Genomic DNA, 26,411 nt, shown 5'->3' on the forward strand with positions numbered 1-26,411 from the left:
TTTTTCATATGTACAAAGAATCAAAATGCTTCTAACGGCTTTATTTAAGTGGCTTATAAAATAATTAACAGTTAGGATACAAATACACAATGAAATTACCATATGCAGCACATATATAAATAAAAATATTAGTAATGTAAGACACATTTAGAATATCTTTGTTGAATTAATACCAGAAAAATGTGTGTATATGTGTGTTTCACAAAAGTATTTCCTTTAAAATTTTATTTCATTATCTTTTTTAGTTCTTAATTTTCTTTTTATTTTTTATTAATTATTCTAATGTTTTTATTCTTTGGCCCTTTTAACACACATCAGCTGTTGCAAACTCAACGTGTTTCATAGCCATAAATACAATAGCTGCCGCATATATGTATATATGCATACATATATATCCCGATCTTCCTTTTCCGCTTTTCAATTGCCCTCTGGCTTGGGCAAATTCGTGTCATATGCCCGTATAACAATAGATTGCGGTACAGCACCACCCTCCTCTTGCGAAAATGCATAGCCATCTGGTTGGAAAAGAAATGTACCAACAGATTATATAGATATATCAGACACGGTAATTATATGTCATTCGTGTATGGGATGGGGAAAGGGTATTTTGTTTTTAATGAACGTGTGGATGAAGTGCACAAATAAACTCAAATATCATTTTTCTTTATTGAGCGATTCACTACAGCTGATAACCATGGCTATATACACAGGTATATAATGCTATATACTAACTGTCTGTATATGTATATGTTAACTAGCCCATTTAAAAATGAAGTGCTGCCCAAACCCTGTTTGTCCTGCACTAATAGCACATCGGGGACATTCGTTGGATCTGATTCGGTATATGGTTTGTACTCACGCGATAATTCTAGTTCCGTTTCGACTCTTGTGTTGGCACGACGGGTGAAAACATTTCGTAGCAATCTCGCCGTTTCAGTAAATCTGTAGAATTAATTGTTTTTTTTTTTTTTTTTTTTTTTCGGGGGAATTGGATTTTTTAGATGGTTTTGTAATGGAATATATCACTTTTACTTTTTAATAATTTTTTTTTTCATTGAAACCAAACATAAAAAGTTTATGAATTATTTTTGGGATTTTTTTGTTTAGCAAGTTATTGAATTTCTGCCTTTTCACCAATTTATTTCATTTTTTAAGGTACAACATTTATTTTCATTTTGAATTGTTAGCATCTACAGACCGTTAAAAAAAAAAGAAAGGTGAGCGGCTGTTGGAGAGCAATAAAAAGTCTACAATCAAAGGTGACAAATTTTTTATGGAGCATGCAAATTTTTTAGAAAATAATTATGTTTCTTCAATATTAGTTAACCAAAGTAGAAATATGTTTGAGAACAGAAACATGCAATGCGAAAGCAACCTTAAGATAGGTATATATTAGGTATTTATTTGTATATTTTACAAACGTCTGTGCTGTTTTTTTTTTGTTTTTTTTTGTTTTTTTTTTTGTTTTACCATTTGCCTAACACTATCTAGTCTAATTGCAACAGTTGTTTTAGAGGCCTATTCACATGAATGGATGTTTTGTGACTGTATATGATAAATGATTAAGGAGTTTGGATTTTAATGAATTTATATTTATACGAGGGTAGTCTGACAAGTTCGCAAACTGAATTTGATTTAAAAAGCTTTGAAACTTCATAAGGGGTTTCCCAATTTCTTTCGATTTTCCATTAAGTTCTGCAACTTTTTGAACTACCCTCGCAATATGTGTATATATTTGATATTTTGTTTGTCTGAAATTTACATTTGTTTTATGTATTACTTACACCGAATTATAGATCCCAAGGCATACATAGTACTGCGCACATACACATACAAGCACACACACACAAGAAAATATATATATATAGTATATTGATGAAAGTTTGTTTAAAATACATATTCATATAGACTGCATAGATTTTTTTTTTTTATAAAATGCAAAATAAATAAATTGCTTTTTGTAAAAAATATAGAAAATAAATAGGGAATTGTGCAAAATATTTCCAACATTTTGTTCTTCAGTTTTCTTGTTGTTTTTGTTATTTTTTGTTGGTATCAAATTTGGTGCCAAACTGTTTTGTTCTGTTAGTGGGACCCAATAACGTTGTAGTGGGTATTTATTATAAGTAAATTGCATGCAAGTTGATGAAAAACTAAGACATCAGCTTCTATTTTGGTTTACATAAACATATATTTGACATACACACATATATATAAATAAATATATATTTTATTTAGTTGCTATTTAACATACGGACACAGGCTTGAAGACAATTTAGAAATTTTGCATTTTGTTAACTTTAGCTTTATTCGACTATACGACTTTTAATAGATTTTCTGATTGGAATATCTTTGGGTTTTTAAATAGTTATCAATTGCATAGGTAGGTTAGAAAGGATGGCATACAGATTTACTTAAGATACTATAGTATATTTTAAAAACAATATATATATATTTATATATTTTTAAATATTTCACAAATTAACAATATTGAAAAACAAATATGATTGCTCTAGTCGGCAGTGTTCGACTAGTGAATACCCTGAACCATTTGACGAGCTTCTAACGCAAAACATCCTAGTTATCGTTAATATAAAGATTCATATAGATACTATATATAATATAATGATATATAATGACATCTGTGCTTATAATCAGATAATAAATTTTACCGTGTATAAAGCTAAATTTTGCTTTCAATTATTATTAAAGAATAAACTACAACAATTATATATTTAGACAGACAGACGCACAATTCTATCTTAGCTCGTTAGTTAGTGTTAGTCAAAAATATATATATACTTCATACAGATAATCATATCTGTTACATATAGCTTAGCAAAACAATATACCCACTCTACTCATTATCTAAGGGTTCAGGGCCTAACAACAACAATTGAGACTGGAATAGAATTGAGCTTAAATTAAATATCTTGTTAACTGGTTTACACACAAGTTTTCTACTTCTTTTGTACATTCTTTTAGACGTTGGTTTCGTTTTAGTTTATGGAATGCTTTCGTCTTCTTCTTTCCTTATTTTGATTTCACTTTCAATTTAAGCGTGGTACAATTGACTTAAGATATGAACAACATGTAATATGAAATTAAATTGCAACTCTTTGAAAACATTCATTTATCTAGAGTAATCAGTATCACAGTTGGATCAATTTAAAGACTTGCATCTGTACAGAGATGATCCTCTATATATGTATATGTAAATGTATATAGGTATGAATACTACAGCTTTCATTATTATTGACTGACTGGTTGATATATAATGGATATGGCTTGACATGCCCTGAGCATATACATATATACACATAGATTTCTATCTATCAATTTGATGAGCACTTACTGTATAACATTTATATAAATAATTTATTTCAATTGACGACATGTAAAACATAAATATTATATACATATATGGTATATAGAGACAAAGGAACTTGCTCTCTTCGCAGCTTGCTTTAGCTACATGTGCAGGATCTCGCTGCCCTGCCAGCGGTGCCGACGTCTATGGTATTCCCGTTGCTGATTCATGGCTTCCAGATCTTCATCGAAATCCAAATGCTCGACACGCAGACGACGACCGGAAAACTCTATGCTCTGTCCTGAATGGTAATCTCGCACTCGGGCCTTCTCCCTTTTGGCGCTCGATCTCTTGTCCAAATCATGCTTAAAACGAATTTCCCTTTTTTGTTTTTTAATCGTAGGCGAACACAATTTTTGTGGATTTGGCATGAGGGAATTTGGGATTTGTTAACAATGAATATGGATAAATTGACAATTTTGTTACAGATCGAACATTGTTTTATTATGTATGTGTGTGGGTGTGGGTATGTATGGATGTTGTGTGTGTTAATAGAGGATAGAGGATAGAGAGAATTACATTTCTTGTCTTTTCTTTTTATTTTTTTTTTTTTTTTTTAATTTCAAATTTGATTGTTGCTAATAAGGTAAATAATATTACAATAGTTAACTCGATATCTATATAAATATTTGCAATTTTGCCCGCTAATAAACTTGAATAGTGTTTTGATTTATTTTAAATACAAGTTCACGCAATGATAAAAGAGATTATTGGCTTTTGTCCGCCGAGGTATTTATGCATATCACAGCAGAACGGAGAAAAGGTACACCTATTTTTATGGATAAGTCAAGGAAGAAACCCAAAACTTATCAGGTCAGCTTTGGGAAGGTCTTTATATCAAATACGATATATTGTAGTGCATATTACAATAAATAAATAAATTTAAGAGTATTCATAGCGTGAACGAGTATTATGCAGTCGATTGCAGCCGACTATAATATTCTTAGTTGCTTTTGTTTTTTTTTTATTTTTTTATTTAATGCATATTTTGCTACCAAATTAAAATACACACAATTTGAATTCATGACTAAATAAATACGTAATTTCAATTCCAAGCAATTTTTGCTACAATATATACACATATAAATAAATATATATATGTTTATCCAATAATACAATAAATATGCAAATATGTTTTGTGTTTCTTCGTTGCTAACAAGAAGCTACTTGTAATCTAGTCGACTATTGAATACCCTGTGCTGTGTTGTTTCTTTGTGTATAAGAACTAATACTTAGTCATAGAAATATGATTGCTGTATACCCTATAAACGGGTGCAAAAGGTGTTCTGACTAGAACAAATACTTGCTTCAAGTTCAACATAAATTTCTTTTTACTTTGTGAAAAGTAAAAAAACTTTTTTCCGATTATATATTGTATGTAAACCTGTTTGTTTTTCCGTTATGTATATACATATATTAAATAAGTTTAGTTAGATCCAACTAGTTTTCAGTACTTTCGTGTAGTTTGTTAAGTAAATCAAATATAAAACTTGCTAAAGAGTTAATTAGGGTTTCGTTTAAACTAGGAGATAAACAGTTAGACGATAGATAACTACTATATTAATTAAATTGTGTAACTAATTAAATGCAAACTTAACTAATTGCTTAATTAAAGGACGTCTCACAAGGTGGTGCAAAATACAAATACAAATGCGAAACAAAAAATGCAAATATCAAGCACGGATCGCAACGAATTGCAAATTATATAGGCAACTATATAGACGATCCCTGCTTAATAGGAAAACAAAAATAAAAAACGTAACTAACTCTACTTAAGATGCGCAACAATTCAAATTGAAAATATAGTAGCTTTTTTTTTTGGGTTTTTCGTTTTTTTTTTTTTAGTCTTTTTGCCAGATAGATAGTTTAACCAATTGTATAGGAAAATAAACCCAGAAATAATGCAAAATACGTAGTGTAGAAATATATATGTATATATACAGAGGAGTTAGGCTCGCTCTGTCTTTTAACGGAATACTTACGAGGAGCGCGACTCTTCCATCACCTGCGAGGGATCATTACGCTGTATCTCCTGCTCTCGTACAGCATCCGTCAGGGTTTTGAAAACGGTATTATGTATACTGTAACCAAATGTATATACATTAAAACATATAGTCTATTCGTTATATATTCATACGTACAGCTTGCAGATGACATCGATCAGCAGACTGGCAATGGGCACCAGAATCAAAGCGAACCAAAAGACCGGCGTCGACAGCAGCTGACTGTCCATTCCGGCGAAATTACTCGCAAAGCTCAGCGATGGCCAGATATGACTATAGATCAGCACAAACAAAAACCAGAGCAGAATCGATCCCCAAATGGCGGCATGCGTTAGCCAGGTCCATGAGCTGGTAATAAGGCCGGCTTTCAAGCAGACTGTCACAATTACATACTGAAAAAGAAAAAGCAGAAAATATATTAAAATTATAATGCATGTTGAATTAATATGTGTATATATGTATATATATATAAACGTAGTGCCCTAGCTCATTATACTGTATAGTTCGTTGTTAATCGTTTCTCAATGTCTACAAATAATAATAAAATAAGAGAGCAACCGATTCCGTCGATTCCTCAAAGAGCTCCGCTTTGGTTTCTCTCCGACCAATTGAGTTAAGATCTTTGACGTATGTATTAGTATGCATGCGATCAATTGTGTTCGTGAATTGATGTTCGTCAAAAGAGAGTCACACGAATAGTTCAACTCAAGGTCAACAGCAGACAAAAACGAATAGAGCCGAAGTGTCTTGCTCTGAGCGAGTGTGAATGAGACAGATAGACTCGACTTATTATACTTTGTTCTTATATTTCATATAATACACACTCTACTCTCTTCTCTCACATATACACTCTCCTGTTATTCCGATGCAACTCACCGTATAAACCATATTGCCGAGCAGCAGATAGTCGCTCGTCTTGCCGTCAGACCAAATGGATTCCGACTCGAAGGCGAACAGTGGCAGCCAGAAGAGAAACACCGAGTGCAGCAACGCATTGAAGATCCATATCCAAAAGACGCGCACATTGAAGAGTTTGGCATTCTGTGAGGGCTTATAGAGCAGCGGGTACCTAAGCATTGTGTCTGCCGTGCAGAACTTCTCAAACAGTCCAATTGCGAATGGGGGCATGGCCGTGAAGACAACGTTGTAGAGGCCAATGGTCCAGCGTTCGAACAGAATTTGACCTGACCAGCCCGAGTAGAGGGCGAACCAGAGCTCAATCACATATAAGCAAACATTTTTATAGAAACTGTAGAGGATCAGCTTGCTGATGCGCGCATAATTCCAGGCACCGTGTACGAGTATGAGGCGACGCAAAAAACGGAACTGGGCAATTGAATAGTCAGAGGCGCAGGCCGCTTGCAAACCCTCAACGCCCGATATGCCAATGCCCACGCTTGCCTTCTGAATCATAGCCACATCGTTGGCTCCATCGCCAATAGCCAAGGTCACGGCCTTGGTACTCTGTGTCACCATATCAACGACCTCGGCCTTTTGGATGGGTGAAACGCGGCAACAGATGACGACGCGACACATGAGGCAAAGCTCCTGGAAATCGCCACGCAGATCGCAGGTCAGGGCATACTTCAAAGATTTCCCGTCGATGACGAGCGCCACATTGGCATCCTTGGTCGAGGAGCTCTTGAACTCGCCCACATGCCGCAGCACAGCATCACGTGTGGCCTGCAACAGAAAGTTGAGATTAATAACAAATACAGTAGAAATAAAGAAGGGGAGTCAATATTTTCGCAATAAGCAATAAAAGCTAATCAGATCTCTAACTTACATCCAAGCTGCCCTCATTAAGTATGAGGATGTCCATCGTGTTTGAGATTAGCTTGCAGGAGTAGCCAATGTTAATGGCCGTCTCCTGCTTATCGCCCGTCAGCACCCAAATGTATATTCCAGCCTGGAGCAGAGCATCAATTGTTTCTGGCACGCCATCCTGTAGCTTATCCTCAATAGCCGTTGCACCCAGCAGACGTAAATTGGTCTCAATCAGATTAGACGAGTCCTCCAGCTTGCTCTCCCTATACTGCAGGGCGATCGATGCCTTGTGATGTGTATGAGTCCATTCCTCGTAGACTTCGGGATCGATATCCGCCACGGCCAGACAGAGTGTACGCAAACCTTCTGAGGCAAACTCCTCTAAATGCTGCAACGTGGCCTCACGATACGCCTGATCCCGGGGAGAGAGACGCTCGTATATGACCGAATCGGCACCCTTGGTAAAGAGCTTAATTTTTCCCTCGGGCGTGCGTACAATGACCGACATACGTTTCCTTTGCGACGTAAATTCAAGTACATTCAGCACTTCGAAACGCATGCGCTTGCCCAATGCATTTATCTCCACATATTCGGGAGTGCGTGTATCAAAAATGTAGCCAAACCTGCGAGCTCCATCGACCAAAGCTCGTTCGTCCGGACTTGCGGCATGATAGATAATGGTGCCATCCTCCTTCTTCTCTGGTATAACTGTATGGCACACAGACAACAAGACTAGAAACTCCTCAATATCCCTGGAGGATTCGTGCCTACGCAATATATTCTGCACCAGCTCCGATTCCTCGGGCGTGCGTTCCGTTTGGTAAATGCGCTTGGCTATGGAGCATTTCTTGAACTCCATGACATTCCGGGTTAATGTGCCCGTCTTATCCGAGAATATGTACTTGATCAGGCCCAGTTCCTCGTTAAGATTCGATGTGCGCGCACTGGCTGGCATATTTGACTCCGCGTGGTACATCTCGATGTCATAGTTAATGAAGATCGCCTGCAGGAACCGCACCAGCTCCAGCGTCACTTGCAACGAAATGGGTATCAAATTGTTGTACAAAATAAAGAAGGTCAGCAGATTGTAGCCGAGGCTCAAGCTCTTGAAGTCTCCGATGCCCAGATACCAATCAGTTGGGGAATGTTTTTGCGTCCAAAACAAGTTGCACAGCCCACTCGTTATGCAGAGTGAGATCAATATCATGAACAGCATCAAGATCTGTGTATTGGTCAGTTTATCAACAGTCGAACGTTTCAGCGGCGCCGACGTTGAGTTCTTCATCAGCTTCGTTTCATGTCCAGAGTAGATGACTACGCCAAATATCCAAGCCGTATTCCTGAGCATAGCGCCGCGCTGCAGCACCTGATCGTTGCCCAATGGAACGGGGCTGTAAAACGATTTCAATATTAAAATAAAAATTCAATTCAATTTAGTAAGTTCAAGTTATTGAATTACTTACGGTCTGCCAAACTCCTTGAGGACGCCATTGAACTCGTATAGCAGGCGATTTGGCAGCTCACATTCGATTCTACCCTGTAATTGCGTCAAGTCCTTTGTGTCCAATAACTTGGCCGTCGACGGCATGCCTTGACGAATCTTCAGGTTTGTCTCGCCATCCAGATTTGCAGTTTCAATGAAACACATAGCCTGCGGTTCACTGTAAAGAAATCGATAGATTGTGTAGTAAAAGTTCATTTTATCTTTTATTCAACTGGCTACTCACCTAGACGATAATAATATCAAGTCGGCAGGAAAGAATGTATCGATGACCACCTTTATAATATCACCAACTGTCAGCTCGGACCAGCGCACAGTGGTCCAAGTGCCATTTTCTAGCCGTTCAATCAAACGATGATTGATTTCGTTATCAGCGCGATGTCGTTTCTGTAATGATATTAAATATTTATTCCTGTATATCATATATAATCGATTATCATATTTAATTACTTACCACATCCTCAATAATTTCCTTAATGGCGCTTACTGACAGTATAAATACGAGTGGCACCAGTGTGGTGTAGCGACCCGTTGGCGATACATCCGGAATTTGTTGTAATAATGCAATTAGTAAGAAAAATATATTGGAATATCGTCGAAATTGCTCAAAGAGAAACGACGGTATAAAGGTGAGGACACTGTGCAAATAGAAACGGAAGCATTTATTAATCAATTACTCTACCAAATACACATACATACACTATTTAGATCATATCTTATCAGAGTAAGCCATGACATTTAAATAGCCCATGGGCAAATGCATGCGCACGGGCATTACTTCTGATAATCGATGCCCATTATAATTACTCACTTATATTTAGCCGTTGATATTCGGTTATTGCAATATTTTGTTGGCTGCGGCCCATTCAGCGTTATGATGCGCTTATCGTCGTCAGTCGAGTCATAACTGCCAAAGTTTGGTGGCTCTTCATCATCATCTTTAAGAAAAAAGAAAAGAAATTTAATCGAAAATTCATTTTCAGACACACAAAATACTGAAAATCGTATATAAATATTACTTGCTTAGTCTATGATATTGATTATTTTTATTTTATTTTTTTATTAGTCTATGATATTAACACAGTTTATCGTTCAATCAAACATATTCATTGAATTCATCAACCATCAATGTTCACTGTAACAGAAGTAGCCTTTTCGCTCCATCATTCAATCAATCACTCTACCAATCCCTTAACTACAACAGTTTCTAGGTCAATGTTTCCTATCCGATTTTTATTGTCACCTTCGCAAACACAGAATAATAAACGAACTCAATTCAAATCATTTTCAAAATTGGCAAGGAAAAAATTGAGTGCTATGGGATTGCCCAGGGCATATTTTTTGGCAAATCGCCGTAGGCTGAAGCACGGCCTGCCCTCGTAGGTATCCTGCGATATGCACGTTTCGTCAAAGTCCAGTTCGCAGAACTGCTTGAAGGCCACGAATACGTAACGATGTTGGCCCGTCTCTGGGGGCGGACGACTGCCAATATAGTCTACCAGCTTCTGGCCAATGGCCACATTGCAACCGGGTATATTGCCCACGAGCCAATGGAGCCATTCGCGATAGATGGGCTTGGCACGGCTCGGTGCATCCGGATCGACCATGGCCAGCGTGTAGAACTTGCGTGGATCGGACATCCAGCGTATGATGGGCTCGAATCGCACATCAAACGGCTTCAGATGGCAGCCAGGCGAGACTGAGATACCGCAATGATACGCAACATTGATGACATACTCGGGCCTGCAGGTGACGACGTCTGGTATGATCCTATGCTGCTTCATCAGCATGCCCAGCTCAATGATCGGAGGAACTTTCGGGCAGGTGACGTACATTCTGAATTTGGAATTTTGTTACCGGATTGTGAAGCTACATTGAACTAGCTCCATAAGGTTACTAGTCCTTAATTAGGCATTTTATATACAATATATAACTTCTATTTGTGATACCCAACCTCAATACTTTATTTTAATTTGGAATCCCTTCTCTTCGTTTTTCCACCCTCTGATTTAAAATAGATCTCGTGCTCAACTTACGACTCCAACGTATACGCAACGCCCTATAGACATTGCGAAAGTTCATTCTGCCCCAGCGTCTGCTGCACGGCCTGACCGATAGCCTGCGTCGTCGAATTGGACGTTTTGTCAACTTTAGAATGCGATTCGAATCGTCGTTGAGGTCGCCAATCAATTCGGTTGCGGCCGTCTCTATTGACTCCTGATCCGTTCCATCTGCCACGTAGCGCTCCTCGATGCCCGAGCCGACCGCCTGAAAGGCGATGCTCTCCCTGCTGTTGATTGACTTTCCTCTCAGTATGCTCTCCAGGTTGTATGTTTTGCAGGCTCTACTCGGCTCCTACTGCTGTTGATAAGCCACAAGTGGGCGTGGCCAGTGGGCGTTGCAAGAGCTTCACGAAGCCGGAGCCAGCGCTTGCGCTCTCAATTTCGGCCACATTTCGTACAACTCGTTTCAACTTTGACATTTTGCCAACGACATGAATAATTTATACCGATATAGATACGATACGCTATATACCATAAATAAGCATATATCTTTAATGTGGCACTAATCAGCAAGTAGCTTCAAGTCTGAAGTAATTGTTGAGCAATATCTAGAAACACTTTTATCAAAGTGCGTCAAAAAGTGCGCATTATCGATTTGTCACACATTGAACGCAGCTGAATGCCACGTGATGCACACGATAGTAAACTACGGCTGTGCCACAATTTGTTGCACTTAAATACCGCTTCACAGCTTAACACTTGCCGACAGCAAAAAACACAGCTAAAACTTTTGTCCAAAAAAACAAACTTTTTAACACATTTCGAATATTTACAACAAATTGTTGGCCCAGTTTTTTCTTGTCTGCCGTCTTTTGCGTCTATTTTTTTGTTTGTTGCGTGCTGCGTGTTGTTCGCTCTGGCAGCTTGACTGTCCGACTGAATACAAGGCGAGAGAGAGCCTCGTTGCTGCTGCCACTGGGTGGCGTCCCCAAACTTCAGCTGCTCTGCCGCTCGAATTGGCCCAGGTGGGCCATAATGAGCAAATTTTGCCAGGCACTCAGGGTCGAAGCATAACGCACAGCCAAACCTAATGCAGAGCGAGTCGCAAATGCAGAGAAGGTGGTGAGGGTTGGAGAAGTGGCGGTGGCAGAGGTAGAGGCAGAGACGGAGACGAGGACGGAGGCATCGGCAGAGCCGTAATGGCGATTTCAACGCTCTGATTTGTGTCCTTTGGGCAGTGTGTCGCAGACCCATTGAAATATGGCTTACGCTAAGCGCTAACATCAATAGAAAAAGGCCATATATGATGTATACATGGGGTATATCAGGATAGGCAGCTACCTTTTATATCTAAGCAACTAATGTTTTAAAATAAACCAATTTCATTTATAATATATATAAAATATAATACTATATAACAATATATTAAAATACAGACGTCTTACATGAACAACTTCTAAGTTTAGGAATCAATTATATATTAGATTATTATTAGAGATTTCACAATTTTTAAAGATTTATTACCCTGAGGTGAATATAAAAGAGAATTAAATGATTAATTCCAGAGCTATGCAAGTCTGAAATCTTAGAACTAATTTTATATTATAATTATATAATATACTCTTTTTTAATACCATATAGAGAATATTTATCGTATATGTATATATAAAATAAACTATACTTAGTATATATTCTAGTAGATACTATATCTAATTCATATTCATACTTATTTGCGGTTTGAACAACTTATCAACAAACCGCAGTTTTTACAGGATATCTCGCTAGTTGAGCACTTTAACTTGAAATTCATTTTATATTTGGATATCTGACTAAAGTAACTTCCCTTGAGTGCATTTCACAACCGCAAGGGAACAATAACGATTTACCGCTAAATGGGCCGGGCCCATAAATGTGAGTACTCGAATTGCAGTGGTCATATAACACATATTAGCTAAATAATGATATGTACTCATGTAGATGTACCATTATAGAACGGTTTATAGATTGACTGAAATTAGTTAAAATGTTCCTTGAGCTTAAAGATAAGATTGCGAAAAGCGCAAATTGGCTTGTAAACAGTACAGTTATATGGACAGCTAGACAAGCATACATACTCCTGATCAGCATGATCAGCTAGAATGCTCTGCCTCTTAGTTATCTTGATGATAAAAACTATAAACTTTTCAGACTACCCCCACATATCATATAAATTTGCTACATATTCAGGCAAGATACAATATGCTTCAAATGTCAGTTACCTGTAAGATAAACAGATTGTTCTCCTCTCTATCTCTGTCTCTCTCTCTAAGATAAGCTAGAATAAATATAGCATGATATATAATTACAGTGATGCAGTAAATGCTAAAGATTAAATAGCTTCTCGGTTGTCTTTTTCATAGATCAGAGATCTCCATGATATGCTGACTTAATAAATTCAAATATCTAACTGAAGGTTCGATTGAAATCTTAGATATATAAGTGATTTGTGAAATTTGATAAATGATATGTGCTAGAAGATATGTAAGATATTAGATAAGATAGATGAGATTCGGGTATACGATAACAGCAATAGTTAAAGAAATAAACACCTTTGCACTTGGGCTTCCTCCGGCATACTTTCTCCAAGATTAACCGCTTGGTTTTCTCCAAGCAAACTTTGCATTTTTGCGGATTCTTCGGCAGTTGCCGTGGAGCAATGCGGCCGTCCACGTCGGTGACACTGTCGCCGCTGCTGTCCACATAGTTGACCGCGTAGGAGTCGGCCCCGCCCGTACTCGTGCCGGCATCCGGTGCAAAGCTTGTGGGTCCTGTTGTAGCCGTATGCCTCAAGGCTTCGCCTCTCAGCCGGCGCAGTCGTCTCTGGCACCACGATTGGAATTTCTCCGGCACCGTTGCCCAGGCCGGAGGCAGCTGAAATCTGTTGGAACCGGAGCCGGAACCGGCACCGGAATTGTGGGCGGGATTGACTCTCGTAGAGCAGCTAGCTGGCTCCGTTTGTGATGAACCATTTGTTGACTTGTGATTGCCATTGGTATTAGTTGGATTTGGATTTGGATTCGGATTTGGGTTTGAGTTTGGACTATTATTCCTATTGGGATCTGTCATGTTGACATGATTCTTCAATTATATATCACTGTATAGTTCTTTGTGTGTTGAAACCAATTTGGATTATACTATTGATTTACGCTTCAATTCGATTCGACATTTTGAGTTGCCTCTCGGAGCTGCCTTCAATTAATTCGTTTTATTCACGTTCCCAACTAATTATTCACACATCGAATATTGATTTTATGAATGGAAACTCATTAGACAAGATAAGGAGAAAAAAAGCCAGGTAGGCAACGCCTAACCATGTCAACGACCTTCCATTAAATATTACAAGGAAATAACAAGCAAACACACACAGCACACACTGTCGCACACCCACACACATCATTGTTCGCCTGTCTCCCTGTCATTCACAAATCATAAGTAAACACCTTAATTTGCGTGTGTCCACACCAGCTATGTGGAAAGAACAGTAAAATGTGTTGCTTCACGGCATTGTCCTTTTGCGTGTGCACCTTGACAACAGTAAACACTCCAAGTACACAAATACTCGGGTATAATTAAGCGCATTCAAAGTTACGCGAGCTTTAACTGAATAGATTTTTAAATGTCAGGTTTTTAGGCAAAATCAGCTGTAACAACCAAATTTAATGTGATTTTCTTTTTCATTAGAACAAAATAGACTTTTAGTTTAACTGACAACTGTTTTTATTCTTAACAATAGAACGTTTAGTGTTCATGAAAATTAAAATAATATAGAAATTCACTGTTCACTGCTTATTGTACATAAAGCAAATACTTGACTATGACTTCATAGTTAAAGCTTATATAGTTATTATATATATGTCATATACATATATATATGGCTATATAATGTGAAGTCTTGCTTGCCTTTTCTTATTCCAGAAACTGAAGAGGCCCAGGAAAGGACGAAGCGACGCAACGATTGAACACATAAAGAGGGCAACCAAGAATAAAATGAATAACAATAAAAAAACGACTTTATCACAGCTGGATAACTTCCGATACTTTTTGAACAAACCTCGTATGGTCTCTTACTCACATATGAATCATATTTACATATATATTTAAAATATATACAATAAAAATGTAAACAAATTGCTTCAGCAAAATATATATGTATATATATGATCTCATATGATAACTTTGTCGCTTGGTTAGAGTTATTGCTTAAAAGATTTCATACAGACTTTACGACTGAAACCTTAGTATCCCAACAATTATAATGAAATTTAATTAATTTTAATTGAAGTATACCTATTTTCTTCAAGTCGCATTAGGCTTTAAGTATTTTTCACTAAAGCCATTCTTTAATTTAAAGAAAATTGTAATTGTTTATAAATATGTAAAGTCGTTGACTCTTAATATAAAAACTAAAACAATAGTTTAAGTTTAAATAAGTTAAAAAAAAAAAAAAACAAAAAAGAACTAGTTTTTCGCACACTTTGAAATACACTTTCGCAGCCGTGATTCATATAAACAACTTTCACAGTCGGAATCCACAAAACTAAATGCTTTCAAAGACTTTCATGACCCAATTTCATTGCCAAAAACTCTGATGTCCAGTGTACTAAACATATAGTCTATAAAGAAAAAGTTTGCCCTGGTCCTTCGGTTTCGTGTGCTAAATTACAGAGAATACATCAATAGCAGAGTAGCTAAGCGTTTCGCCCTAACTTAATTCTGTTCCCTCTCGAAAATTGATCATAAATATTAAAGCAGGCACTCAACGTCGTGGATTTCTGTAATTACATGACGACATTTGTCCTATACGAAGGCTAATAGCTGATGTACTACCTACATAGCGTAAACCTACAGAAACTAAAAACAATTACAAGTCATTTTGTTAACTTGAAAGGAAATCAAAAAATAACGAAATATTCATACATATATAGTATATAGAGCTCTATCCAGATAGCAGACCACAACGTATAGACAGAGAAAATAAAATTGGCTTTGTATTTTTATTCAGTTTCTATAAATAACAGCATCAAATAATATATATATATATATTTTGGATTCATTCCAAACATTTTTACTTGTGGATTCTATTTGCCATATACAAAACAAAAACAAAAACAACAACAAAAACTATAAAAACAACCAAAATATGCATTTAAAATTCTAGTTTCTAATCTCATTTACAAGTAGCTAATTTAAACGTCAATAACTATGGCTTAATGCTTTTTTTACGAAACTTTAACAAACCAAAATACTTTCAAGTTGACTCACACAATCAGTTAACGCTAAATGACATATTTCACAGCAGCTCAGCTCACTGTGTATATACGCTTATATAGTATATCGTATATATACTATATATCTAGCACAGATAGCACTTTTGTGTACCTGTACAGTCAACACTTGTGCAAACACAACAACAAAGGCCACCTATGACAACATTCACATGTAAATGCATGTTGTTCGCAGTTCACAATGAACCAGTTCTCAGATGAATCACTTTATTTACTTTTCCTTATTATCAGTTGGCTATGAGCGAACACTGAACTGGTTAACTGGTTGAACAAACTCACGTGTAAATGCAAGTTGACAATTCATAATGAGCAGGTTTATGAAAAAGCTCAGAAATGAATCATTTTAGTTCAGATTGAAAATATTGGAAAATCCCAAATGGACAAATTCCTGAATTAAGTCAAATAATTTACTCATGCAAGAATATTGGAAAAAGCTTGCTTTAGTTAGTGAACTAGTTCATGAACTGTACTTCTGGCAAAAACATTTATTAACATTTAGAGTTGTAAGTAGACTCCAGTTATTTATTTTAGTTATATTTCAGCAATTTTACACAAGTTCTCTATGCACTGTTTATGGAATAGGGTTTACTAGGTATATTTATATTTTTCGAACGACAGTGATTTATTTCAGCAATTTACTGCATCTTCCGAAGAGTTAAATTGAACTCTTATGTAAATATTCACCTGAAATTAATATTGCTTCGGTACAGTTGTCATATGTATATAATAATATATATAATATATCGTATACTATATGCATAGCCAATCAAGTAATGAAGCGTATCTCGATATGCCTTCATATGGCAAGCCAATAGCAATTTTTAAGGTTTTCCAAATAGAGACACTTTAGGTATATAAAGCAAATTTCTCCACATTTTAAAATGAAATAATTTGCATCTACAAAAGTATGACAAGGTCCCCAAATATACATATGTGCATATATAGCTATATGTGTAAGCACCTCAATACCAACAACAATCGAATACAAAGTAATTGTAAAAAACGAATCAATACGAAATTATTGTCCAACGAACAATAATTGACCAGCTGGCCAAAGGCGGCCACGCTATTTGCACAGTGGACGGAAATGACTTATCGAAAATCGTTCTATCATACTATTGAAATATCATTCAAATTTGGAATATATGCAAGATTTCTTTACATAGACAAATAAAGCAGAAAATCAGGCAAAATTCAATACATAGCAAAATTGTACAAAATATGATCAACAAGATCTACAAGCTCTATGGTAAAATATCCTGTATAAGATCTTAAATATCTAGACGACAATTTAGAGACTGCCCTTAGAGAATGTAAAGCCTTACAAATTGTAAAAGGAATAAAATAATGTTTGAATTAAATATATAACTATAAAAGGTATTAAATAACATATTTAAATTAAATCAAATATATAAGGTTCAATATAATGAAAATCTCTAGACCAAATGACAGTGGTATTTAAAATTACTCAATTAAAAGCGGATATATAATCTCTTGAGGAAGATCTAAAGAACAAGAAGATCTAAAAGATCAGAAGATTATTAACCTAAGCACCTTAGTCGAAACTTATAACATACGAATTGTGAAATAAGTTCTAAAATTTAAATATTAAAAACAAATTTAATTAGAAATACTTTCGTTTGCTTACATAAAAATGTAACGAAAATGTATTATATTTATATTTGTTTTTGGCCTATTTGTATAATATAAAAATAATGACGTTTTATTTATTTTGAAATTCGTACGTAATCGATGTATAAATAAAACGAAAAACATATATGTATGTATTTTCAAAATATATGAATTTGGCAAGCATTAAATATGTACAAAAAGAAAAAAAAATGTATATTATATATTTCTAAATATGTTCCATGACAATATTTACTTTTTACATTTATTAATTGCAGTTAATTAAATTCCTGCTATATTTTGTCAAATTTTACCTTCTGAGCGTAATTTGTGTTTACTTTCTGCATAATAGATATTAAACATATTTTATAAATAAAAACTGCGCGAAATAAATTTCACTTCTTTCAACATCAATAAAATATCAACTGAGATGTGCTGGCAGAAGGTTTGCAATGAAACTGCATGAAAAACGAAAACAATGAAAAACAAAATAAATAATTTACAAATAGAGATTGAAAGCGAAAAACTTGATAAAAAGGGGGAGACAATATTATTTAAAACAGAGTCCAAAAAAAATAACAAAACACGAGGAAACTAGTTTGAACAACATTTGTGTACACACACGAACACAAACACCCTTGTGTATGCGTGTGTGTGTGAGAAAAAAGTACAATTACAATAATGCAACAATGGCAAAGAAATAACCGCGAGAAATACTAAACACAATAAAAAAAAACAAGACAATTGCCGTTGACAAATGAGAGCGAGAGCGAGTGTGAGAGCGAGAGCAGGAGAACGCCACACACACACGTAGAGAGAGTATAAGGTGTTGAACAGAATAAAGCAGAATTAATAGAAGGCGCCAACCCACACCATCTTAGATATAATATGTAAACACACATGTATTAGGCTAGCATGCATATGTATGTGTGCGTTAGTATTCTATTGAATCAACATTAGATTGGTCATGGATTTAACTCATTTAAGCACACTAACGCACACGCACACTTTGATATATAAGACGTGGCGCATAAGAAACCACCGTGAAGCCGCAATTACTTTGTATGTTAGCCAATACTATTGCACATCTGCATATTGTATACGGGATGTGTGAATAACTGTTGTCGTTAACATCTATTATCCACCTTTGCCGTGTTTTGTTTTTAATGACTTCACTCTGCACTTATATTCAAAATATATTTAAATACGGATATGCTTCCGGGCATTGTGCCACTCCAATATGCTATTCCAAATATGCAGTTCCACAAAAGCGATATTATAATCACAAAAATCTACCGCGAGGAGTTTCTATTAGCAACTCAGCCGATCCACGTAGTTTGCGCGTGTGGGTTTCGAAAGCAACTGAACAAAAGCCGCCAGCGACTAGCTTATGCGTACGTGAGAGAGAATATTCACATATGCATGTGTTGAAGAGCACTAAAACATAGCAAATGTTACCACCTGAGCTCTAATTTCACCACTAACAAAAGTGGCGCAAAAATATCAACCTAACGAACCCACCACATTAAATGTTGTGCATTTCAAATTTATTATTTGCTGCTGTTATTTGACTGTTAACTAAAATTATACTGTAATTAAATAATATATATTTGGCAAAAATATGGTATTCAGAAATGAAGTTGCAAAATATATGCATATGCAACGTACATATTTATAAAAATAAAAAATAAAATCAAAAAGTTATATTCGCCCCCGGGTGGACTCGAACCACCAACCTTTCGGTTAACAGCCGAACGCGCTAACCGATTGCGCCACGGAGGCACTTGTTGAACTGTGAGACACAATATTATTTAATACATGTGCTGTAATACACAGGTTTGTAAACATACTATTATTTAAAGGTATTTTGCTAAAATATTTCATAAATTCTGCAAATAAAATATTATTAATTTTGTCGTCGTAGGAAATATTTATATTTAAAATAAAAATAATTCCAAAAAGATTTTGTCAGAAGTGGGATTCGAACCCACGCCCTCAGAGAGGACCAGAACGCTCATACGAACCTCTGTTCAAGAGGCAAGATTTATAACCTTGAGTCTGGCGCCTTAGACCGCTCGGCCATCCTGACACTTGGATGCAGCATGACTCAAATCAAACTTATACGATAGAACCGAATGTAACAGGGTGAAATTCAATCATATTTAATAGCTTGTTTTAGGCGCAAAAAAATTTGCTTGTTATTTGTATTAAATGTATACTATTTATACTATATACCAAAGTTTATATTATATTTATTTTTTTAATATTAATTTTTATTGATTATAATTATTATTAAATATAGTAAGAATTATTTTCAATAATTAAATATTGAGACATTGTTTTGTTTATATTATAATTATATGTATTAAATATGTACTTGCTTCTATTTTATGTGTAGCTGCGACAAAATAAATATTTATTTATTTATACGGGACAAAACAAATATAAAATTCGCATTCACAACACATATAGCGTTCAATCGGTTTTAAAGTGACTTTGACAATGAAACCGCATCGGCCCATTAGCTCAGCTGGTTAGAGCGTCGTGCTAATAACGCGAAGGTCGCGGGTTCGATCCCCTCATGGGCCAGCCATTTATTTTTCTTTTTTTCTTTAATTTTTCCGCAACCTTTTCAAGGTATCTGACGGAGTGTATGAAACAGTTTTTTATTGCTCGCAAATGTACTGAGAATAAAGAGAAAAAAGAGACAGGAGGAGGACACACACGCCACACACATGAAGCAATTTTCATTGATTTTTAAAGCAACGATAATCCCCGGGAAACCGAGTCGTTAGGACTACGGAACGATATAATATGCTGGACATGAAACAATTTAGAATGAAAAGCTTCATAGCAATAAGTGGAAAATGTCAACGTATCCTCAGGCACAATCACAACCAAGTAATACATATACCGTCCCAACCCCCACGTGGATGATGTCATTGCGAAGTAAAGTAAGAGAAATCCAAGTAAGTGCGCTTATGCTGAGACATTTGATGATCTCAGAGCTGGACTGGGCCAAGTGCCATTTAATTTCTTATCTATCAAAGATGGCAAAGCCTAAAAGCTAATGGTTTTAATTAACTTTAAACTCAAGGTGTGACTACAAATGTGTGTATATATAAGTATACACATTTTTTCCTTTCATAGTAACCAGTTGAATTTTGATTGTTAAATTAAGAGTCCTTGTTCATTAATATATTTTTAAAACACAACGAAAATGAATATAACCGCAGCAGAATCGGATAAACATATCTGCCAGAAATCCATACTGATGTTCAAAGATGCGGCTAAGCACGAAATCAAGGGACATGGATGGGAGGGAACTAAAAAACATGTAACTTTTAATCGATTTATCGACTATCATATTTATACAGAGAATTCAGATATGGAAGAAATGCAGTCCTCCTGCCTTGATGAAGACTATGATGATGATGATTGGGTAGCTCTAAATTTGACCTTTTTTATCTCATCTATTTTAAATTTCAATCCATAATCAATTTACTTGCAGGGCCTGAGTGATGAGCAACTAAGTGAAATGTCCATGGACAGTAAAGCTAACTCGTAAAATTCATAACATTTTTTTTTATCTATATATTTGATACGTCTGGCTTACGTAATATACAGTAGTAAGCAAAGAGACGATAAACTATGGCCGGAAGCTGAAAACGTTTTAATGGAAGCGACGTGACAGTCGACGGGTGTCTCAATAATAAACTATCGTTCTCAGGCTCTAAACGTTTTGTTTGCAATAACATTATGCACTTAGATATTGATTGGGATTTTAAAATGCAATGGATAGATAGTCACTCACGGAGCTCATACTACTACTATATATATCGTAGACATAGCTGGATGGTTCTATCTGTAGTTACTTAAAAGCAAAAGCTCTACATTGAAGCACTTATCTAACAATAGAGCACTATATAATATCTTAGATATATCTCGATCATTTCAGATAAAAACTCGCTTTTCTTAGAAAAAACTATATAGTCTCACCTATAAATATTGGGCGATCCATAGTCCTGCAGCAAAGATTTCAAGTGTGTACACAATAGATATATGTTCATACTATATGTATTTATATATCTATCAGCAATTATCTATATCGATAAAGAGTCTAATGTAATTTGATCTTGAGTAAGAGAACAACCACTTGGAAATATTATGTATTTCTCGCAAACTCATGTATTTTATTGACATTTAGAAAATCCCAAATTCAATAGAATAAAGGCATGTCAATTTGGATATTATGCCTCATCTATATAGAAATTAAAAAATACAGATATATATAGATAATATATAATGAGACCGTGTAATGCAATTAGAACCGATTTTCTCTGCGATCCAAATGACGAATTGAGTCTATATAAAGCGGATCGAGAACCAAGACTGGAACAGACGAATCAGAATGTTTGTGAAGATCTCAATAATAGTAGTGCTCACTTCTCTGCCCGCCTTGGCCTTTGTCGCTGTAGAGCCCTGGAATTCAATACCACCACATATAGATCGACGCGTTGTGGGTGGTTCTCCGGCTTTATTTGAGGCGTATCCTTGGCAAGTTTCGCTGCAGTTTTATGACAGGCACTTCTGTGGTGGCAGCCTAATTGAACCAGATTTGGTTCTAACCGCCGCCCACTGCATGCTCGGGATGGAAAGCAATGTAGACCATCTGGGGATCAGAGCTGGCAGCATTATCAAATACTCTGGCGGAAGTAGTGTCGGCATTAAGGCCTTTACGACGCACCCTAAATACAATTTATATGACAAAATGAACGATGTGGCTCTGATCAGACTCAAGTCGAAGCTCGAGTTAAGCAACTCCATTAAAACGATTAAGCTAGCCACCAGCACGCCTAAACATGGCGCCCCTGCCATCGTCTCCGGCTGGGGCACTACCAGCTTCCATGGAAGTCGTCCTAACAATCTGCTCTATATCAATACCTTCATTGTGGGCCGTGAGCAATGCGCCAGTCCCCAATATAGCTATGGCGCCAAGATACAGGAGACTATGATCTGTGCCGCATCTCCCGGTAAGGACGCCTGCCAGGGCGACTCCGGCGGACCCCTTGTATCTGGCGGCGAGCTGGTTGGCGTCGTTTCGTGGGGCACAAATTGCGCCAAAGACGAATATCCGGGCATCTACGCTGATGTGGCGATGCTACGCGATTGGATCATCGAAACGGCGAAAACACTTTAGCGCAAACAAAGCTGATTTTAGATAAACTAATGAAGTACATATTCAATATATAAGTGGCCAAAGCATTCTGGGTTCGTTTAAGTCCTCTTTGCTGAATAATATTGTACTCAAGTGCTCTTTGACTTATAAATTATAACTATATTCCAGACTTGCAATGAATGAATAAATAGGAGAGGGCTTTGAAAACGGTGCTGTATAATGCGACCCCGAATTGTCCACTCAAGTGGAAAGTAGTTTGTTACTCGAATCATTCCCATTAGAAATACTTTTACATAGTGTATATAGCATTGATCATCAGGATGAATTTAACAATTATGAGTAATATAATAGTATTTTAAAATATATATCAATAGTTTACAATGCAAAATTATAGTTCATGAGCTGACGCACTGAATCGTTGGCCCATTTAAACCAAAGCAGAGCTTATAGTACAAAAGGTTAAGCATATTCTCTGATTCAATAAACTCTCTTAATCATATATTCCCATAGCTCTTAGCAAAACTTTTCTATTTCAGTTCGTTTTTATTTTCTTAAACTTAAATTACTTTCATATCAAGAAATGTATATATAAGTTTTGATTCATATTCAATTGATTCATTTCGCTTGATGTGGATATTAAAAATGCTTCAGTAATAGCGCAAAAAATGTGGAAATAATTGTTTAATTGAAAAATAAATTCGATTTTACGCGGACATATTTGAAGTGAGACTTTTCTCTCAGGTAAAAAACAAACTCTTTGGTAGAGCTGTATAAAAAGCATTACTATTAATCCAAGCTTCATTAATAACACTCACTCACCTTCGTATTCCTTGCGTTTACGACGTAGGAATGAAGTGGTCATGCGTATTCCGCGTGCCGCATTCGACAAGATGGAGGCACGGGAGTCCTTGCGATTACGGGACGATCTGTGCCGCGAACCGCCGGGCTCTGCTGGCGGCTGACAGGAGGAGAGTGTGCCAGCCAAGGAGCTGGACTGCGGCGTGATGGGCGTGTTGGGCGTGTCGGAGTCAATGAATCCCAGATTGCTATTGGCACTGTTCAGATGGATGCTCGTATGGCTGAGCACGGGCAGCTTGCCGCTCAACGATGCAGCCAGCTGCTCATCGAGGCCGTTGCTTGTCTCCTGCGTCTGCAGATGCTCCAACGACTCGAAGTCTCTGTTGATAGCTGGCGGCATGGAATGTCGAAACCAGGACTCCTGGCGATGCAGTGAAGAGCGTTGCTGTCGCCGTCGCTGGCTGGGATTACAGCTGGCTGTGGTATTGGTCCTGCTTAGCTCCACGGAAATGCTGGGCGAGTTCTTCGCTTGCAGCTCCAAGCTCTGGCGCTGATAACAGCCAGACATATTCGTTAGAGTCGAGGGCTTAGAAAGCCAAGGCACTTAGTAGGTATATATAATTGTATGCGTGTGTATGTATAGCGTATAGATCAAGGCACCTCTTAAAGCAGTTAGCTATGATATATATATTTATTTAATTAGAACATATTCACAGTTATATAAGGTCCTTAACCCAAGCCCAAGTCCAAGCCTGGAACTCAGAGCGCTAAGGACATGTCTCTGAGAACCTAAACAACTGACAGCCATCCACAACTTTGGCTGTCTAATATTTCTACTTGTTTCGTCTCTCTAACCATTGCAAGTTGTACATCAAAAATTTATAGCACTTAAAACACACATAGTTATTTGGCTGTCACGCATATGCAGTTCTCGCTGACAGCAACTATACTATACAGTTTATATATACAATATATATACCATATATATCGTAGTACATATGCATCAACAATCAGATTTGTTGATTTTCCTAAAGGCACAAATTTGCATTAGCTATGCAGCTGCTAAGTTTTCATCACGTAAATGCAAAGGTTTTCAATTATCGCACAATTAAGTACAGTAATTAATTATAGTTAAGGCCAATTAGCGAGTTCAGAATATAAACACGTATCTATATCTACATAACTTCAGATGCGCTGTTGTGATTTTCGCCCAAATAACTTTTTTTTTTGTCGTAGCCTTGCCGCCGTGCCACAAAATGCGTGTCCATAACGTGCGAAAGCCGAAAGCCAACTGCCAAAGCAAAGTCAAGCCAAGCGAAACGAAGCTAAACTAAACGCAACAAAAAGGACATTCAATAAAATGTCCTTCGTCGTCTACGAACGAAAGCCGAAGTGAAAGTTGTTAACTACAGCGAAGCCGAAGCCGTGGCCGAAACAGAAGGTAAGCAAAATATGATTTAGAAAATCAAAACAAACTCAAGCTAAATATTTCACGACATAACAAGAATTAAATAATGCAGATTTATTGATTTCCATTGCATGTTAAGTCAATAAATACTAAACACTTATTTAAAATAAAATAAGTTTTCATTCATATAAACAATCGCCAAGCATTCATTACATATACAACATTTAGACAAACACCGTCAACATGGCCCATTAGCTCAGCTGGTTAGAGCGTCGTGCTAATAACGCGAAGGTCGCGGGTTCGATCCCCCCATGGGCCAGATTTTTTTTCTTTTAATTTTTTATATAAACATTTTTAAAAGCCAAACTAAACAGTAAGTGCCTTATGCCTATCATATATATAGCACATGACGCCCACTCAATCTTATCAATAATGTAGAGCACTAGCTAGGAAATTGAAAACATTTCTTTTAAATAGAATCACTATGTATTTCAATCTAACTTCTGATTCACGTAAATTAACTTTGTATTCCTAATGTTTACTTACTTACGTGATTGCGAATACGTATTGCTAATGTTTACTTACGTGTTTGCAAGAGCCCGGCAGATTCGGGGCGTGAACGACGATAACTTTGCCTTGGTGCAGTTGTCTGTGCATCGGCATCTTCTTCTTGTAGGTGGTAACGGGACACCATGTGAGTATGTGTGGGGCTTCAGATCTGCGCAGATATTTAAGCAACTGGTGTGAACCAGCACTAACAAAATATAGCACTCACAAACAGGCGCGAAGGAAAATATAAATAAGAAAGTGCACTATGTCTTTAGCACTAATGCATGTTTAACTATTGGTATTATCTACCACACAAACACATACATGTTGTTATTGTTTAATATTTGTTGATAAGGGGAAACCAAGCAAATAAAAACCACACGCTTTTAGCTGTGGACGCGAAAACATACTGATTAATAAACAGAATAAATAACAGAATGTTATACAGTGGACTGCCGTTATGCTCTGCAAAGCCATTCAACAGCTTACTGACTTGTAAAGGAATTATTTACGAAATATATATAAACGCATATTTTATAAAAATTGTATTTTATCCCACAGTTGGTAATTTTAAAACTTAAAAAATGAAGAACTGTTTACTTCATTAATAGATGACAGCGGTCAGCTGTTTCTAACATTATTGATTTAATTACTTAATAGAAGCGCTACAAGTGAAAATCTGCTTTGACCAGGGCTGCACCGCCATTTAAAGATCTGGCAACGCCAAATAGCTGATAAGCAACTATACGTTATAATTCAAAAAGAAAATAACTGAAATATGCATTATCCCAGTGCACTGCGTGAGAAGGAAATAGACAGATTTTTAAAACGAACTACAGATGTATTTTATTCTATAACATATTGGTATAAAACGCCTTAT

The 26,411-nt window shown here is 36.4% G+C and overlaps 3 protein-coding genes and 4 non-coding genes across 28 annotated transcripts; 3 read left to right on the forward strand and 4 right to left on the reverse strand.

Moving 5' to 3' along the window:
• ATP8A (ATPase phospholipid transporting 8A1) lies at positions 1–26,070 on the reverse strand. 22 transcript variants are annotated; one of them, XR_016270504.1, is made up of 12 exons: positions 25,568–26,070; positions 23,596–24,124; positions 9,453–9,579; positions 9,096–9,279; positions 8,868–9,028; positions 8,604–8,801; positions 7,160–8,531; positions 6,250–7,056; positions 5,512–5,765; positions 5,353–5,451; positions 1,785–3,691; positions 1–515 (listed from the first exon to the last, which is right to left on the reverse strand). XR_016270504.1 is itself a non-coding variant. In XM_018009742.2 (12 exons), exons 1-12 carry the CDS (start codon positions 25,643–25,645, stop codon positions 418–420), a joined length of 3,939 nt encoding a protein of 1,312 aa, XP_017865231.1. In that variant the 5' UTR covers positions 25,646–26,067; the 3' UTR covers positions 1–417. The 22 variants fall into 22 exon arrangements, 4 of the variants coding, with proteins under 4 accessions (XP_017865231.1, XP_017865229.1, XP_017865234.1 ...); XR_016270517.1 differs by having other exon boundaries at positions 1,785–3,675; positions 25,568–26,068; XR_016270512.1 differs by lacking the exons at positions 23,596–24,124; positions 25,568–26,070 and adding exons at positions 13,233–13,787; positions 18,743–18,969.
• LOC149268542 (protein D2) lies at positions 9,846–10,629 on the reverse strand. Its single transcript, XM_089471332.1, has one exon. It carries the CDS (start codon positions 10,474–10,476, stop codon positions 9,913–9,915), a length of 564 nt encoding a protein of 187 aa, XP_089327458.1. The 5' UTR covers positions 10,477–10,629; the 3' UTR covers positions 9,846–9,912.
• Positions 19,306–19,379, reverse strand: TRNAN-GUU (transfer RNA asparagine (anticodon GUU)). Its single transcript has one exon. It is a non-coding gene; the product is annotated as a tRNA-Asn (tRNA).
• Positions 19,564–19,686, reverse strand: TRNAL-CAA (transfer RNA leucine (anticodon CAA)). The gene is made up of 2 exons: positions 19,649–19,686; positions 19,564–19,608 (listed from the first exon to the last, which is right to left on the reverse strand). It is a non-coding gene; the product is annotated as a tRNA-Leu (tRNA).
• Positions 20,113–20,186, forward strand: TRNAI-AAU (transfer RNA isoleucine (anticodon AAU)). The gene has a single exon. It is a non-coding gene; the product is annotated as a tRNA-Ile (tRNA).
• Positions 21,983–22,945, forward strand: Ser8 (serine protease 8). Its single transcript, XM_089471331.1, has one exon. The coding sequence runs from the start codon at positions 22,009–22,011 to the stop codon at positions 22,795–22,797; it is 789 nt and encodes a 262-aa protein (XP_089327457.1). The 5' UTR covers positions 21,983–22,008; the 3' UTR covers positions 22,798–22,945.
• TRNAI-AAU (transfer RNA isoleucine (anticodon AAU)) lies at positions 25,228–25,301 on the forward strand. Its single transcript has one exon. It is a non-coding gene; the product is annotated as a tRNA-Ile (tRNA).
• Positions 26,071–26,411: the final 341 nt, after the last annotated feature.

Source organism: Drosophila arizonae, chromosome 5, assembly GCF_054131065.1.
Source record: "Drosophila arizonae isolate 15081-1271.41 chromosome 5, UAZ_ARI_1.0, whole genome shotgun sequence".
NCBI lineage: Eukaryota > Metazoa > Arthropoda > Insecta > Diptera > Drosophilidae > Drosophila > Drosophila arizonae.